Source organism: Marmota monax, unplaced genomic scaffold (genome assembly GCF_021218885.2).
Source record: "Marmota monax isolate L192 unplaced genomic scaffold, Marmota_monax_Labrador192_F-V1.1 WCK01_AAM20220418_F8-fsc00088, whole genome shotgun sequence".
In the NCBI taxonomy this organism is placed as follows: domain Eukaryota; kingdom Metazoa; phylum Chordata; class Mammalia; order Rodentia; family Sciuridae; genus Marmota; species Marmota monax.
In genome coordinates, this window is record NW_026694492.1 from 455,584 (window position 1) to 471,390 (window position 15,807).

Here is a 15,807-nt window from a genome sequence, read left to right on the forward strand (position 1 = left end):
AATGTTACATAGGGGTAAAAACACCTGTTAAGAAGCTGTTGAGAAGAAACTGATATGATTGTTCTTTATCAACTTACAAGCATTACACATATGCTATTTTTAATTAATGTATATTTGTCTTGTTCCTCCTCTACCTGTTATTTTCCTCAGTCCTTGTATTTTTTCCCATGTCCATCTAACATATTGGTATAAATGTTGAAATTGAGAAAAGATAGAATAGCATTTATCTTCAATCTCCCTTCATCTGATCTGATGGCTCTCAAATTTTAATTTGCATAAGAAGCACCTGTTGGACTTACTAAAAATAATTGAATCCTGCCAACTTACCTCGTTTCTTCCCATCCCCAAGATTCTGATAGAAAAAAAAATGCTATGACAGTCTATAGTTTAGTGAACACCCTCTGTGATTGTGTTGCAGGTATTTCCTGTAGGATACTGAGGAACAATTAATGTATCTAAAACTTTCTGTGACATAATCCAGCTAAGCATCATGTTTATGGTTTCTTATAAGATTTGTGGTTCTCAAGCCAGACTGAAAAAATAGAAGAAAACTTAAAAACAAGGCTGCCTGGGCCCCACTGCCAGAGATTCTGATTCATTTAGTCTAGGCTTGGACCCAAGTATGGGTGTCTCATAAAAGCCCCAATTTTCATTCTCACGTGCACACGGAAATGAGAACTGACATGAGACATAAGAGCATGGTTTGGGGTGAGAGTCGATACTGTATATCATTACTGTATAATATACTACATCCGCAAAGGTTTGTTTTGTTTGATACTTAAAAAGAGATCAGTTAATCTTGATTGGTTGATTAATCTAAACTCTTAAGCATCAAATCAGAATCTCTGGAGATGGGACTTGACCTTTTTAAGAGCTCATCAGGTGATTACATAGCCATGATTAAGAAATTGCTGGACTACATTGATTTGATATACAATAGTAATGCCAAATTTCGAATACCAGTGAAAAAGTTGAATGTTAAGAATAAGTTCAGAAGCACTGGGGACAATCTATGCCTCAGCCTTTTTTCTGAAACATGTATTTTTTTCCTATCTTTCTTTTTTGAAAACTTTATCTCAATTAGATAACAGCATACTGTGTTTAACTTTTCATTAGTCCCCCCATTGTTTATACATATTTTAGAACTCCATGTTGTGTATGATAGTTTTTGTTAATTTAAAAAATTATACATTTAAATAAAAATTTAAATGAAAATAACCTCACTTTTTCCCAGTGCTTCAAGTATGTCATTTTTTATGTGAATTTACTATAATTTTATTCCTTCCTGCTCTTTCAAATTTTCAGTTGCACTGAGTTTTAACAGTTCACTTGAACTTATTAATAAGCTTCTTTGTATTGGTGACTTGTTATGTTTTTTACTGGAGAAGTATTGAGTATATTTGAACATGTCATGTGGATATATTTTTTCTTGAGTAAAATGATCATATCATTTAACAGTAATCTTTGTTGCAGTTATGTGAACAGTGTAATTACAATTTGAAATAATCAAAAATAAACCTACATGACTAAGCTAAATCTGATTGGAAATTATACTATGTCTTGGTGTTTTATTAAAATATCTAAGTATTCGACTTATGGACAAAACTTAGAAACTAAAAACTGTCATGAAATGCAAAGGTGTTTTTGTTCTGTTGCAGGGGATTATTTATTTCAATCTCAGACAGAGGTCATGTTAGATCAATTGTGGATAACTGGCCAGAAAATCATGTTAAGGTACTAATAGCACAACCCTCCTTTTCACAATGTTTTTTTTTTCTCCCTTAAGTTGTCTCTAAATTGCCATGAATGGTTTTTCATTGTTGCTCTGATTATTTTGCATTTGTATACATACAGATTTTAGTGCTTTGCATCTGAGGAAATGATAATAATAATAATAGTTCTAAAATGGGTTACTAGTAAAGAGCTTGAAAAAAAATTGGAGCTAATGCAAGGTGAGCCCTCTGTTGTTACTAATGTTATTCTAGGTTGAAAAAAATCATTCAAATACCATAAAAACTTACTCTGGAGAGTGTTGGAGATTTGTTATGCCTATCTTTTTAAAAATTTTTAATCTGAGCTTTAGATCCTTAGAAAATAGAAAGCTCCTAAAAGTTTTAAATTCAGCAAATATAAATCGTTATCAATGTGGCTATCTTTCATGAAATGAAATGCAATAACATCAAGATCTTTTGGTACACTTTTGTTTGTTACAAGCAGTAATCTTACCTTTATTGCATATATCTTCCCTACCAAAATAAGCATTGATGATTGATCATATTAGTTCAGGTAATATAGAATACATTTGGTGTGGTAATTAAACTCACAGTATTGTCTTAAAACCTTATTTGTGGGTATGTATTTTTTTTTTATTCTAGATCTTTTCCTCCTTTACTATTGCTAAGGTTTTTCTTATTGAACCAAGGTTATTGTATTGGAGTAGCATGCTGCTTATTTCTAAACTCTTGTTTTTTCTTAATGGTAATATCTTCATCAGAATTTTTTTCACTTCTCCCACATTTAATCTTTCTGAAAATGTTTGAATTGGTTCTTCAGATGGAAGCATTCAGGAGAAATCTTATATTAAATATGCTTCATTGGAATACATTGGAAGTTAGTCAAAAAGCAATTTTATTTTTAAAAGTGAAAGTGAAAATATCTGAGGAGAATCTTGTTTTAAATGTGTTTCTTTAGTGCCCTGTTTTTGGGGCAACTTTTAATTTGCTTTTTTTTCCCTTTGTTTTATAATCAAGGCTGTTGTGGTGACTGATGGAGAGAGAATTCTTGGTCTTGGAGATTTGGGCGTCTATGGAATGGGAATTCCAGTAGGAAAACTTTGCTTGTACACAGCTTGTGCAGGAATACGGCCTGATAGATGTCTGCCTGTGTGTATTGATGTGGGAACTGATAATCAAGTGAGTACTACTGTTTTCTTCCTTTGCTGTTTCTCCTGTGTTTGTTTTTTAATTGTTCATCTTTTGAAGATGATTTAAGAAAGGAAAATCTTATGCTTAGATGTTAGTCTTTTTCTTAAGCCCCACTTTTAATATGTGTACAAACAATAGTAAATTAAGTCTACTAAAAGTTTCTTGAAAGAGTACAGTTTTGTTTTATAGCTTTAGACCAGTAATGTAATAAAAGATCTTATTCTTACATTTGGTTTCTTTTATAGGCACTCTTAAAGGATCCATTTTACATGGGCTTGTATCAAAAACGAGATCGTTCACAGCTTTATGATGATCTGATTGATGAGTTTATGAAAGCAATTACTGACAGGTACTTTTTAAAAAGTTTAAGTATGTGAAAGATAAAAGCACCTTTAATTTGGGGTCTGGGATGCTGTAGTTCTGTTTTATTTTTCTTTATCTCTGATGAAGATAAGCAGGAAGAAATTAAATTTGGGGAAATTTTGTTCTTTCTTATTTGATAAGATGGGCTAATGCAAGATGGCACCCCTGCCCTACCTGATATCTGGGAGGAAGTCTGTACTTTGTCTTATCAAACCCTCACTGCTCAATCCTCCTTTCAGCCTTTGACAGTCCTCCACTGAAGCTCTCCTGCAGCTTTCATGTTTTAAATTTCTCAGACCATTTGGTCTTCTTCCCTTTCTGTCTTGCACTTTGTGACCTGGTTTTCCCACTTCTGTAGTCTTGAGACTTTCTCTTTGCTACTAAAATACTCCTAACTTAGTCTTTCTTCTGCGTTTCTTTTCTGTCGTTTTCACTAGTTCTTCTTGCTCTCTGTGTATTTTAAATATGATTGACTAGTAGTCTTCTTTGAGCTTTGTACACTGTGACCCATGGAAACCCATCCTAGTAGTCTTGTGTCTAATAGTTAGAATCCCCCATTACGATATTCTATTGCTGCTTCAAATTCATGTCTAACTGAACTCTCTTTTTCTAAACAGCTTTTTATCTTCCCACCCACTGTCAATGGCAATATTGTTCACCCTATTGACAAACCTTCATTCTTAGTGTCGTCTTTAATAATTCTTCTCTCCATCAACCACCCATGCATACATTCAGATATTCCTCAACATCCAGTTGGCACTCTCACTTACATCCCTCATAAATACATCTCTTCCATTATCACAACCTTCCATTACCACATCTCTTCTGAATTCTTCTAAACTTTCCTGTAATTTCTTTCTGGTTCATCTTCATTTTAAGACCAGATTAATCTGTGTAAACATGTACTTCATTCTTTTACTGAATCTGAATAATTTTTTATTGCCACAAGATAAAACCCAAACTCTTTACCCTTAGAATCTAGCTGTCTACCTTTTAAATTACTGACACCTGGAAGAACTCAAAATTTTATTTCCTTTTCAGAGACAAAGTTGACAAATCCAAAGCTGAACTTTTAAATCTTCCCAGATACTGTCTTCCCCAATTATTCCTCTCACTTCCCTGCCTTGGGCCACCACACAGTATCTTCTTAGTCATCAGTGTTGTCTTGGCATTGTAACAGTTTCTTCCTCACTTTCCAGCTGGTCCTCATCACCAATATGTTTGCTCTAAATGTCTTTGCATTGTATAGTTGTCCCTTCTTGTGTCTTTGCCTTCTGCATCAAAATCTCATAGCAGCCTCCTAGCTGCTTCTCTTGTAGTTTTCATCTCTCCAGACTCCAGTATGTGTTACACATCAGTGGCAGGTTTATCTCTGTGGACAGGAGACTTATGTGAATTCTTCCTTTGTCTGCAGCCACAGTGGTTCCCAATGGGACATAGAAGCAAGTCTCTTTTTTTCTTTTCTTTCTTTTTTTTTTTTTTTTTTTTTTTGGTATGCGGGGTAAGGGTACCAGGGATTGAACTCAAGGGCACTCAACTACATCCCAGACCTATTTTGTATTTTTATTTAGAGACAGGGTCTCACTGAGTTGTTTAGCACCTCACTGTTGCTGAGGCTAGCTTTGAATTGAAATCCTCCTGCCTCAGCCTCTGAGCCTCTGGGGTCACCGAGTCTCTGGAGTTATTGGCGCCTCTGTGGTTACAGGTGTGCACTACCACGCCCAGCTGCAAGTCCTTTTTCACTAATTCATCACTTAAGAGTCTCCCACCAGGTGGGTGTGGTGGCACACACCTGTAATCCCAGCAGCTTGGAGGCTGAGGCAAGAGAATAGCAGCAAAGTTCAAAGCCAGCCTTAGCAACTTAGCCCTCAGTGTCCCCAAGTTCAATCCCTGGTACTTAAAAAAAAAAAGCCTCCCACCTTTGCCCCCCAGCTTACCTTTACCAGCTTCTCCCTATTCTTTAATGTAAACCCTAATTTATTTATTTATTTATTTATTTGGTACTGGGGATTGAACCCAGGGACACTAAATCACTGAGCCACATCCCTATCCCTTTTGGTTTTTATTTTGAAATAGTGTCTTGCCAAGTTGCTGAGGGCCTCATTGAGTTGCCAAGACTGAACTTGAACTTGTGATCCTTCTGCCTCAGTCTTTTGAGTAGCTGGGATTACAGGTGTGGGACCCCATACCCAGCTTAACTCCTGACATGTATACCCAGATTGCTGAAAATTCAGGGTCACCAAAACCTTTCTTTGTTTTGCCTACCTTTTTGCTTTTTGTTCTTCTTTCCCAGATTAAATCCTACCTCCTTTTCAAGCCTTCCTCCTTACTACTACTTACCTAGATGACTAACATCTCTCTCCAAATGTTGGTAAACTCACAAAGCAAATTTTTTTTTTTTTTTTTTTTTGGTACCAGGAATTAAACCCAGGGACACTTAATACTGAGCCACATTCCCAGCCCTTTATATTTTGAAACAGAGTTTTGCTGTGTTGCTGAGGCTGGCCTTGAACTTGAAATCCTTTTGCCTTAGCCTCCCCATTTGCTGGGATGCCAACTACATATCAATTACTTTTAACTACTTGTTTAATATACTTTCTTATTTTACCATTTAATTGTTAAAGTAATGAGAATGTATATCAAATACATACTTTTTGAGACTTAGCCTCTTCCTTTTTAGGAAGTTACTTAGTTGCTTATGTGCTGGGCACCCCCCTAAACTCTTAGAAATAGTTTTCATAGATTGTTATTCATGGGCCCATTATGCTTCGACATTCTTTTTAAACTCTCATACATTTTGTTGTTGTTATTTTTATTTTTGAGATAGGGTCTCACTAAGTTGCTGTGGCTGTCCTTGAACTTAAGGATCCCCTGCCTGCCTCAGCCTCCCTGTTTGCTAGGATTACAGATATGCATCACTGCATCCAGCACATTTTTGTTTTTAAGATACGGATTTCTACATTTTGGGTCTAATCTTTCACAGACTCTGAAAATTTTTAGATGGCCCTGAACTAATATAATACATTGTTTTTAAAGCTGTCGTAAGGAATATTAAGTAGGAAAACTGTTTAATAGTGGTATTTTTAATACAACCGTTATGGTTTTTGCTGGTTTTAGATATGGCCGGAACACCCTTATTCAATTTGAAGACTTTGGAAATCATAATGCATTTAGGTTCTTGAGAAAATATCGAGAAAAATATTGTACCTTCAATGATGATATTCAAGGTAAAGCAAAAAGGGAACTTTAGGTTCTTGATATCTATTTTTTAATCATCTATGATGTGACCTTTTTTAATTTTAAAAATCTTTGTTTTTTTAATAGGGACAGCTTCAGTAGCTCTATCAGGTCTTCTCGCAGCCCAAAAAGTTATTAATAAACCCATCTCAGAACACAGGATTCTATTTCTTGGAGCAGGAGAGGTAAGTTTTTGTTAAGCTTTTTAGAATTTAAAAACGACAATCCTTTAGAATTGGAAAGTAGGACACAATGATAGTGTTCATAAATGAGCATAATGAGCTTGTAATTTTGTCGAAATATACAGGGTATAAATTCACGACTCCTGTTATAAAATAGTTAATTTAAAGTGTGTTTGTAGAAATTATCACAAAGAATTGATTTTTCTGTGATTTGAAGGGAAGAACAAATTAAATATTTTTCATAACAAACAACCTTCATTTATAAAGCAACTTGACCATTATAAAGCAACTTTCCAATTCTCATTCTCTAGTTTTCATTTTTAAAATCTGTGTTTTGTTAATAGGCTGCTCTTGGAATTGCAAATCTTATAGTTATGTCTATGGTAGAAAATGGCCTTTCAGAAGAAGAGGCACAAAAGAAAATCTGGATGTTTGACAAGTTTGGTTTATTAGTCAAGGTAAGATGTTTAAAACTTGGAGAAGCAAAAGAGCATTGTTGTTATGACATTTTTAGTTGGATTTTTAAAATATGATTTTTTAAAATCTTGTATCTCATTGAACTATCCAAATTATACCAATTGTGGATCTTTCACTGTATTATCAACAGAGATTCTTCTATCGTATTATCTTTATAAAGTCTCTTGCTTTGTACTTAAATTATAATTTCTTTGTTGGCAGCAGACTTACCCTTTCTTGCTTTGCTCTCTGGGCAAGAAATCAAATAGACATTCTGTATGATTGTATTTAACCCTGATAAAACTAAAATTTATTATGTGATGCTGGGGATGGAATCAAGAGCCTGTAATGCTAGGCAAGCACTGATATCACTGAGCTGCATCCCCAGCCTTAAAACTAAGTTTTTTAATGAGAACCCAAAACATCCCAAATTATTAGCTGTACACCTGATATTTGAGCAGAAATTCTTTATTCCTTTGGATATCATAATCCCCCATACCAATCTAAAAGAGCATGTTTCTAAAACCAATTCATGGATAATAAAGAGCTCTCCCAGGTTATTTTAGTACCCTTTGGACTGCCTGCCTTCCTGTATTATGTAAGTTGGTTGCTATTTTTATTAACTTAAGAATGTCATAGATCTTACACTGTGTAACATTAATACAGGTAAATTGTTCCATAGTTGAAACTTTCTAGTGTACAAGGTTGTATTTGGGGATTGCTATGGGGAATCAAACCCAGGAATGCTTTACCACTGAGCTCCATCCTCAACCCTTTTTATTTTTTATTTTGAGACAGGGTCTTGCTGAGTTATTTAGGGCCTTGCTAAGTTGCTGAGGCTGACCTTGAACTTGTGATCTACCTGCCTCAGCCTCCTAGGTTCCAGGTATTACAGGTGTGCTCAGCTGTGCCTGGTGCATGCACATCAGAATGGCATAGCAGTTACTTGCCATTTACATCTATAGTACAATCCATCTCAGTGTACTTTGCTCCAATTCTCTTTTTCTTTTTCTCTTTAAGCTTGATTTAGTTTTCTTTCTTTCTTTCTTTCTTTTTAAATATCTTTATTTATTTATTTATTTTTATGTGGTGCTGAGAATAGAACCCAGTGCCTCACACATGTGAGGCTTGCACTCCACCACTGAGCTACAGCCCCTACCCCTCTCTTCTTCTTAATATCTCTTCTTAATTAATATCAGCATTCTATTAAAACAAAAAATAAAATGAACAATTAGAACATATGAATGAATAACCTTGAGGCTTAAATTATATGTAATTTAAAATAAAATAACAGTAATTACCAGACATTGTGATAAGAGCTTATTATCTTTAGTTCTTTCAAAACTCCTGTGGTTGGTTTTTTGTTGTTTCTTCTGTGAAGATTTTTATAATTGAGGAAACTGAATTTTAAAAATGGTCAGGGACTTTTCCAAGGTCATTTGTTTATAAGTGATGGAGATAATTTAAACCTAAGAAGTCTGATTGTAAAGCCCATGCTCTGAATCATTAAACCATGCTATTCCCTAAGGGGAGCATAACTACTATATTTGCTAGTATGTAAAGTGCAAGGCTTATAAGCCATCACAGTTTTAGAAGGTTATGGAGGGAGATTACATTTTTCTACTGGTACATAGATTACCTATTTCTACTGCTTTATTTTGTAATGTTGGTTTTTGTCAGATGTTTTGTGATTATAACAGTAGATCCAATGAACAGTGGTGGTAGTAGCAAGTGAGAATTCCTGTTCAGGTTCAGAGTATTTATTTTAGGATGTGCTTGTAGCTTAAACTCTGGGTTTTAGGCTCCTAGTCTCTTTTGGTGACCCTAAACAATGTAGTCCATTTAGAGAGTTTTTCTGTTAAACCCTCAAACTGGAGAGCTTTGGAAATCCTGGGGCCAAGAATAAGAAAACAGTGTTCTGAGAACCAGACCAATAAGGTTGTATTTCAGTCATTTAATTAACTGCTTGGCCAACTTGTGATGGCCCACTTTTTTCCCAGCCCCTTCTGGTTCTTGCCTGGTTGTTCTGGAGTTCTGATGAAAAACTTTTCCTATTGTGGGGAGATGGCTTCTCTTTTACTAAAATAAAGATGCAGGTTTCTCAGCTTGTTGATTTGGTGCTTGGTATGTTTTGTGTGCTTTAAATCTTAGAAATTCATTGTCATAGGCTGTCAATGTTACTTTTTTGGCTTTATGGCATTATAAGTTTTTATTTTATTTTTTTTTTAATCCCTGGGAATTAGAAAGATGTTTTTTTGTTTAGCCATCTTGAACCAGAATTCACTGTTCCTCTTGTTTTTGTACTCTTTGTAGTAAAAGCCCATGATGTCTTTCTGCAATTCTGAAATCTTAAAACTCCGAAATCTCAGAGCTTTTTTCTGAATTCATTTTGGTGACAGATTTAATTGATCTGAATTTATCTGGTAGCAAAACCTGACCTGAACTTAGGAGAGGCTATTTATAGACTTAAACTTTCTGCTTCACAAAAAGGGGAGCAAATATGGGGGAATATAGAGATATGTAGTTCAATTTTAGATTGCTTGCCTCAAATGTGCAAGGTCTTGGGTTTGATCTCCAGCACTGCAAAAAGTAAATAAAGAAATACACCTTTTTACTTGATGTGACTGGTTAAGTTTGTTCCATTGTAGAGTGCCCATTTGTCAGGGAATATTCATAATACTTGTTAGAATGCCAAATTGCATTCCTAAATATGAGAAATTCTTAATTCCAAAACTCAGCTTGCTCAGATAAAGGGTTGTAGGCCTTTGTGCCATATTTAATTTTGGTATACTTCATAGAATAAATGAGTTTTTGAAAGAGACTAGAAAGTTTCTGAGCATAATGGAATTTGATATATATTCGGACACTGTGAAGTTGGAAATGAAATAAATGAGTTAAGAAGAACAGTAAATGAAAAGACATTTCTATTGTAGAAATAATATGTATGTAACTCATAAAATGTTGTCTTCTGTTAATCTTCATTATGCACTCACTAAAAACTACTGTATTTTATCAAAAAATGTAGGGGCGGAGTGCTAAAATAGATAGTAATCAGGAACCATTTGCTCACCCAGCTCCAGAAAGCACACCTGATACTTTTGAAGATGCAGTAAATATAATTAAGCCTTCAACTATAATTGGTAAGTAAAGTTGTTGATAAATCATTCTATTACTTAACTGTTACCAGTTGTAACTACTCTGTAAGATTACTAAGAATGAATTAACATTTCTGCCTAGCTTTTAACATATACAGTTATCCCTTGGCCTTTTGGGGGGATTGGTTCCAGGATCCTCATGGATACCAAAATCTGATACTTAAGTCTCTTATATTAAAAGGTGTGGTATTTGCATATAACCTATGCATATTCTCCTATATATTTTAAAGTATCTCTAGATTACTTATAATACCTAATACATTGTAAATAGTTGTTATACTGTATTATTTATGGAATAAGGACAAGGAAAAGTCTGTACATGCTAGTTAGTGTAGGCACAGTTTTTTCCTTAAGTATTTTCTGTTTGCAGTTGGTTGAATTCACATATGTAGAACCCCACAAATACAGAGAGTTGATTCACATTTTCTGAGACAGCTTTTTGGTCATGATGCTTGAGCATTTAGTTAAAAGATGTTTCTTATACTTTTAAATGCTGTGTGCTCTGCAATTGATTATACTTTGCTTGTATCCTCTCCTTCACCTCCTTCCCTAAGGGATTGCTGTTCTTTGGTTTTTTTTTTAAGCACAGGGTTTCACTATGTTGCCCAGGCTGGTCTTAATCTCCTAGGCTCAGCCTTCTTGGTAGCTAGATTATAGGCATGTGTGTGCATGCCCACCCTGCTCCTTATTGTGCTTTGTTTTTATAGTTAGGGTGGTCATGCTCAAAACTTAAAAAGATGTAGTTCATTTGACAGACTATTTGGGATAATCCAATGCAGCATTTCATTAGCAACACAGTTGAAATCTTTCAAGTGTTTTGAGTCAAGCTTTGCACAGCTGACATAAGTTGCCAACATAGCCCTGAATTCTCAGCAGAGAAATTGTGTCTTTAAAAAAGGAGTATTTGGCGGGGCATGGTGATGCATACTTGTAGTCCCAGCTATTGGAGAGGATGAGACAGGAGTATGGAAAGTTCTAAGCCAGCTGGGCAACTCAGCAAGATCTTGTCTCAAAAGTTTTACAAAGTGGCTAGGGTGGTAATGACTGAGTATGTAGCTCAACTGCAGAGTACACAAGCACTTAAAAGTATAAGAAACAAATCTTTTAACTAAATGCTCAACAACTCTTTTAATTTTTTATAGTGAGAAGAAAGCTTAAAGACTCTATTTTCGGGCGGGGGATGTGGCTCAAGTGGTAGCACGCTTGCCTGTTTGCGTGCGGCCCGGGTTCGATCCTCAGCACCACATACAAACAAAGATGTTGTGTCCGCCGAAAACTAAAAAAAATAAAATAAATATTAAAAATTCTCTCTCTCTCTCTGGACTCTCTCTTTAAAAAAAAATAAAAATAAAAAAAGACTCTATTTTCATTCCCCCCAAAACTCAATATGGGCTGGGCTGGGCTGGGCACGGTGGCACATGCCTGTAATCCCAGTGGCTTGGGAGGCTGAAACGGGCGGATTTCAAGTTCAAAGCCAGCCTTATTCATTGTGAGGCACTGAGCAGCTCAGTGAGACCCTTGCTCTAAATAAAATACAAAATAGGGCTGGGGATGTGGCTCAGTGGTTGAATGCCCCTGAGTTGAATCCCCAGTACAAAAAAAAAAAAAAAAAAGATCTTTTTTTTTTTTTTTTTTTTAATTTTTATTGTTGGTTGTTCAAAACATTACATAGTTCTTGATATATCATATTTCACACTTTGATTCAAGTGGGTTATGAATTCCCATTTTTACCCCGTATACAGATTGCAGAATCACATCAGTTACACATCCATTGATTTACATGTTGCCATACTAGTGTCTGTTGTATTCTGCTGCCTTTCCTATCCTCTACTATCCCCCCTCCCCTCCCCTCCCTCTACCCCCTCTACTGACCTTCATTTCTCCCCCTTGTATTATTTTTCCCTTTCTCCTCACTTCCTCTTGTATGTAATTTTGTATAACCCTGAGGGTCTCCTTCCATTTCCATGCAATTTCCCTTCTCTCTCCTTTTCCTCCCACTTCTCATCCCTGTTTAATGTTAATCTTCTTCTCATGCTCTTCGTCCCTACTCTGTTCTTAGTTACTCTCCTTATATCAAAGAAGACATTTGGCATTTGTTTTTTAGGGATTGGCTAGCTTCACTTAGCATAATCTACTCTAATGCCATCCATTTCCCTGCAAACTCTATGATTTTGTCATTTTTTAATGCAGAATAATACTCCATTGTGTATAAATGCCACATTTTTTTTATCCATTCGTCTATTGAAGGGCATCTAGGTTGGTTCCACAGTCTTGCTATTGTGAATTGTGCTGCTATGAACATCGATGTAGCAGTGTCCCTGAAGCATGCTCTTTTTAGGTCTTTAGGGAATAGACCGAGAAGGGGAATAGCTGGGTCAAATGGTGGCTCCATTCCCAGCTTTCCAAGAAATCTCCATACTGCTTTCCAAATTGGCTGCACCAATTTGCAGTCCTACCAGCAATGTACAAGTGTACCCTTTTCCCCACATCCTCACTAGCACTTGTTGTTGTTTGACTTCATAATGGCTGCCAATCTTACTGGAGTGAGATGGTATCTTAGGGTGGTTTTGATTTGCATTTCTCTGACTGCTAGAGATGGTGAGCATTTTTTCATGTACTTGTTGATTGATTGTATGTCCTCCTCTGAGAAGTGTCTGTTCAGGTCCTTGGCCCATTTGTTGATTGGGTTATTTGTTATCTTATTGTCTAATTTTTTGAGTTCTTTGTATACTCTGGATATTAGGGCTCTATCTGAAGTGTGAGGAGTAAAGATTTGTTCCCAGGATGTAGGCTTCCTATTTACCTCTCTTATTGTTTCTTTTGCTGAGAAAAAACTTTTTAGTTTGAGTAAGTCCCATTTGTTGATTGTAGTTATTAACTCTTGTGCTATGGGTGTCCTATTGAGGAATTTGGAGCCCGACCCCACAGTATGTAGATCGTAGCCAACTTTTTCTTCTATCAGAAGGCGTGTCTCTGATTTGATATCAAGCTCCTTGATCCATTTTGAATTAACTTTTGTGCATGGCAAGAGAAAGGAATTCAGTTTCATTTTGTTGCATATGGATTTCCAGTTTTCCCAGCACCATTTGTTGAAGATGCTATCCTTCCTCCATTGCATGCTTTTAGCCCCTTTATCAAATATAAGATAGTTGTAATTTTGTGGATTCGTTTCTTTGTCCTCTATTCTGTACCATTGGTCCACCCGCCTGTTTTGGTACCAGTACCATGCTGTTTTTGTTACTATTGCTCTGTAGTATAGTTTGAAGTCTGGTATCGATATACCGCCTGATTCCCACTTCCTGCTTAGCATTGTTTTTGCTACTCTGGGTCTTTTATTTTTCCATACGAATTTCATGATTGCTTTCTCTATTTCTACAAGAAATGCCATTGGGATTTTGATTGGCATTGCATTAAACCTATAGAGAACTTTTGGTAGTATCGCCATTTTGATGATGTTAGTTCTGCCTATCCATGAACAGGGTATATTTTTCCATCTTCTAAGATCTTCTTCTATTTCTCTCTTTAGGGTTCTGTAGTTTTCATTGTATAAGTCTTTCACCTCTTTTGTTAGGTTGATTCCCAAGTATTTTATTTTTTTTGAGGATATTGTGAATGGAGTGGTTGTCCTCATTTCCATTTCAGAGGATTTGTCGCTGATATACAGGAATGCCTTTGATTTATGCGTGTTGATTTTATATCCTGCCACTTTGCTGAATTCATTTATTAGCTCTAATAGTTTCTTTGTAGGCCCTTTTGGGTCTGCTAGGTATAGAATCATGTCATCTGCAAATAGAACTCCATATGGAAACCTAGAAATTTATCCACTGACTCATTCTACTTCCAGAGGGTTAAGGAAGCAAAAAGACCTCAGCTGATGCATTTTTAGTTGTCTCCACTTCCTACCACGACCTAAGTGTGTGCTTCTCCAACCTTGCACTTGTTCTTTCCTAACAACCATTGAAAATGTTTTGTTTTCAGTTTATTTTCTTGATTTTTTTTTCCTCAACTGTAACCTACCTGCATTATAATCATTTTTGCATCTTTATGGCCCCATTCTGTGTCTGGGACATTAAAAACTCAACTGAAACTGTATTCAAATATTGATTGCTTAGTAATCAAGATGATCTTTTATCTCTTCTGAACTTCTTTTATTTTGTAATGAGTGCCACAGAGTTTTAACAATTTAACAATTGAGACAGGTTTTCTCGTCTTTTTTAACTTTTTTAAACTGTGGTAAAATATACACAAAATTCGCCATCCCAAACCATTTTTAAATATATTCCCATTGTTGTCTAGCCATCTCCAGGATTCTTTTCTTTTGTGACACTAAAACTTAATACCCATCAAACAATAATTCCCATTCTCCCAGCTCCTGGCAACTGCATTTTACTTTCTGTGCGCTAGGTACCTCATGAATGAAAACATAAAATTTTTGTCTTTTTGTCACTAGTACATTTTATTTAGCTTAATGTTCTGAAGTTCATTCATTAAATTCATTAAAAGGTTCATACAAGTTTTGTCTTAGAGTGCTATAGATAATCTTTTTCTTTCTTTCTTTTTTTTTTTTTTGGTGCTGGGGATGAAATTCAGGGGTGCTTAACCACTGAGCAACATCCCCAGACCTTTTTATTTTTTGTTTTGAGACAAGGTCTTAAATAAGTTCCTTAAGGCCTCGATAAGTTACTGAGGCTGGCTTCAAAATTGTAATCCTCCTGCCTTGGCCTACCTAGACGCTGGGATTACAGGCATGCACCATCACACCTGGCTGCTATAGATAATGTTATCCTTTTTTTGTTTGTTTTTCTTTAATCTTCTATAATTTGCTATGCATGTGGTTATAATAAATATTTAGATGAGAATTTTCAGCATTTCATTGTTTTTCTTTTCAGATTTAAAGATTGTGTTCTCAGAGTATTAGCAATGCAAAATTTATCTTTATAATGAGATTATATATGGTTTTGTTATGGTTGACCTATTGTAGAGATGCTATTGGTAAGTTCTTAATTATATCTCTGCTGAAGTTACTTTTCCCCCTTATTTATTGCAGGAGTTGCAGGTGCTGGCCGGCTTTTTACTCCTGCTGTAATCAAAGCCATGGCCCGTATCAATGAAAGGCCTATAATATTTGCATTAAGTAATCCTACAACAAAGGCTGAGTGCACACCTGAAGAAGCGTATACACTTACAGAGGTATTAATAATAATTATATGAATTGGTTATGTTTTGTTTTCTCCGTCCATTAACTTACTAATTACATATTCTTGCATGCTTCTTTTAGCAGTTTCACTGAAGATTATAATATACATCCATGGGTCATCAGGGTGATATAAATGGCTTATATCAATTCTGGAAAACAGTTATATAACTCCCATTTTAAGTCCCTTACATTGTTTGCACTATTGTTTTTCTCTGTACATTTTAAACCCAAAGGGCATTATTATTTTTCTATATAAATTTTTCATTTGGATTTGACCTATACCTTATTTTTTT

The 15,807-nt window shown here is 35.5% G+C and overlaps 1 protein-coding gene across 3 annotated transcripts in view; it reads left to right on the plus strand.

Moving 5' to 3' along the window:
* Me2 (malic enzyme 2) overlaps positions 1-15,807 on the plus strand; it is a 71,263-nt gene that overhangs the window by 30,881 nt on the left and 24,575 nt on the right. For all 3 annotated transcript variants that reach the window (XM_046419466.2, XM_046419467.2, XM_046419468.2), the window contains exons 5-12: positions 1,659-1,734; positions 2,751-2,912; positions 3,170-3,273; positions 6,405-6,514; positions 6,612-6,709; positions 7,051-7,164; positions 10,188-10,302; positions 15,365-15,507. In XM_046419466.2, coding sequence (XP_046275422.1) covers positions 1,659-1,734; positions 2,751-2,912; positions 3,170-3,273; positions 6,405-6,514; positions 6,612-6,709; positions 7,051-7,164; positions 10,188-10,302; positions 15,365-15,507 — 922 coding nt within the window. The remainder of the gene's footprint in view (positions 1-1,658; positions 1,735-2,750; positions 2,913-3,169; positions 3,274-6,404; positions 6,515-6,611; positions 6,710-7,050; positions 7,165-10,187; positions 10,303-15,364; positions 15,508-15,807) is intronic.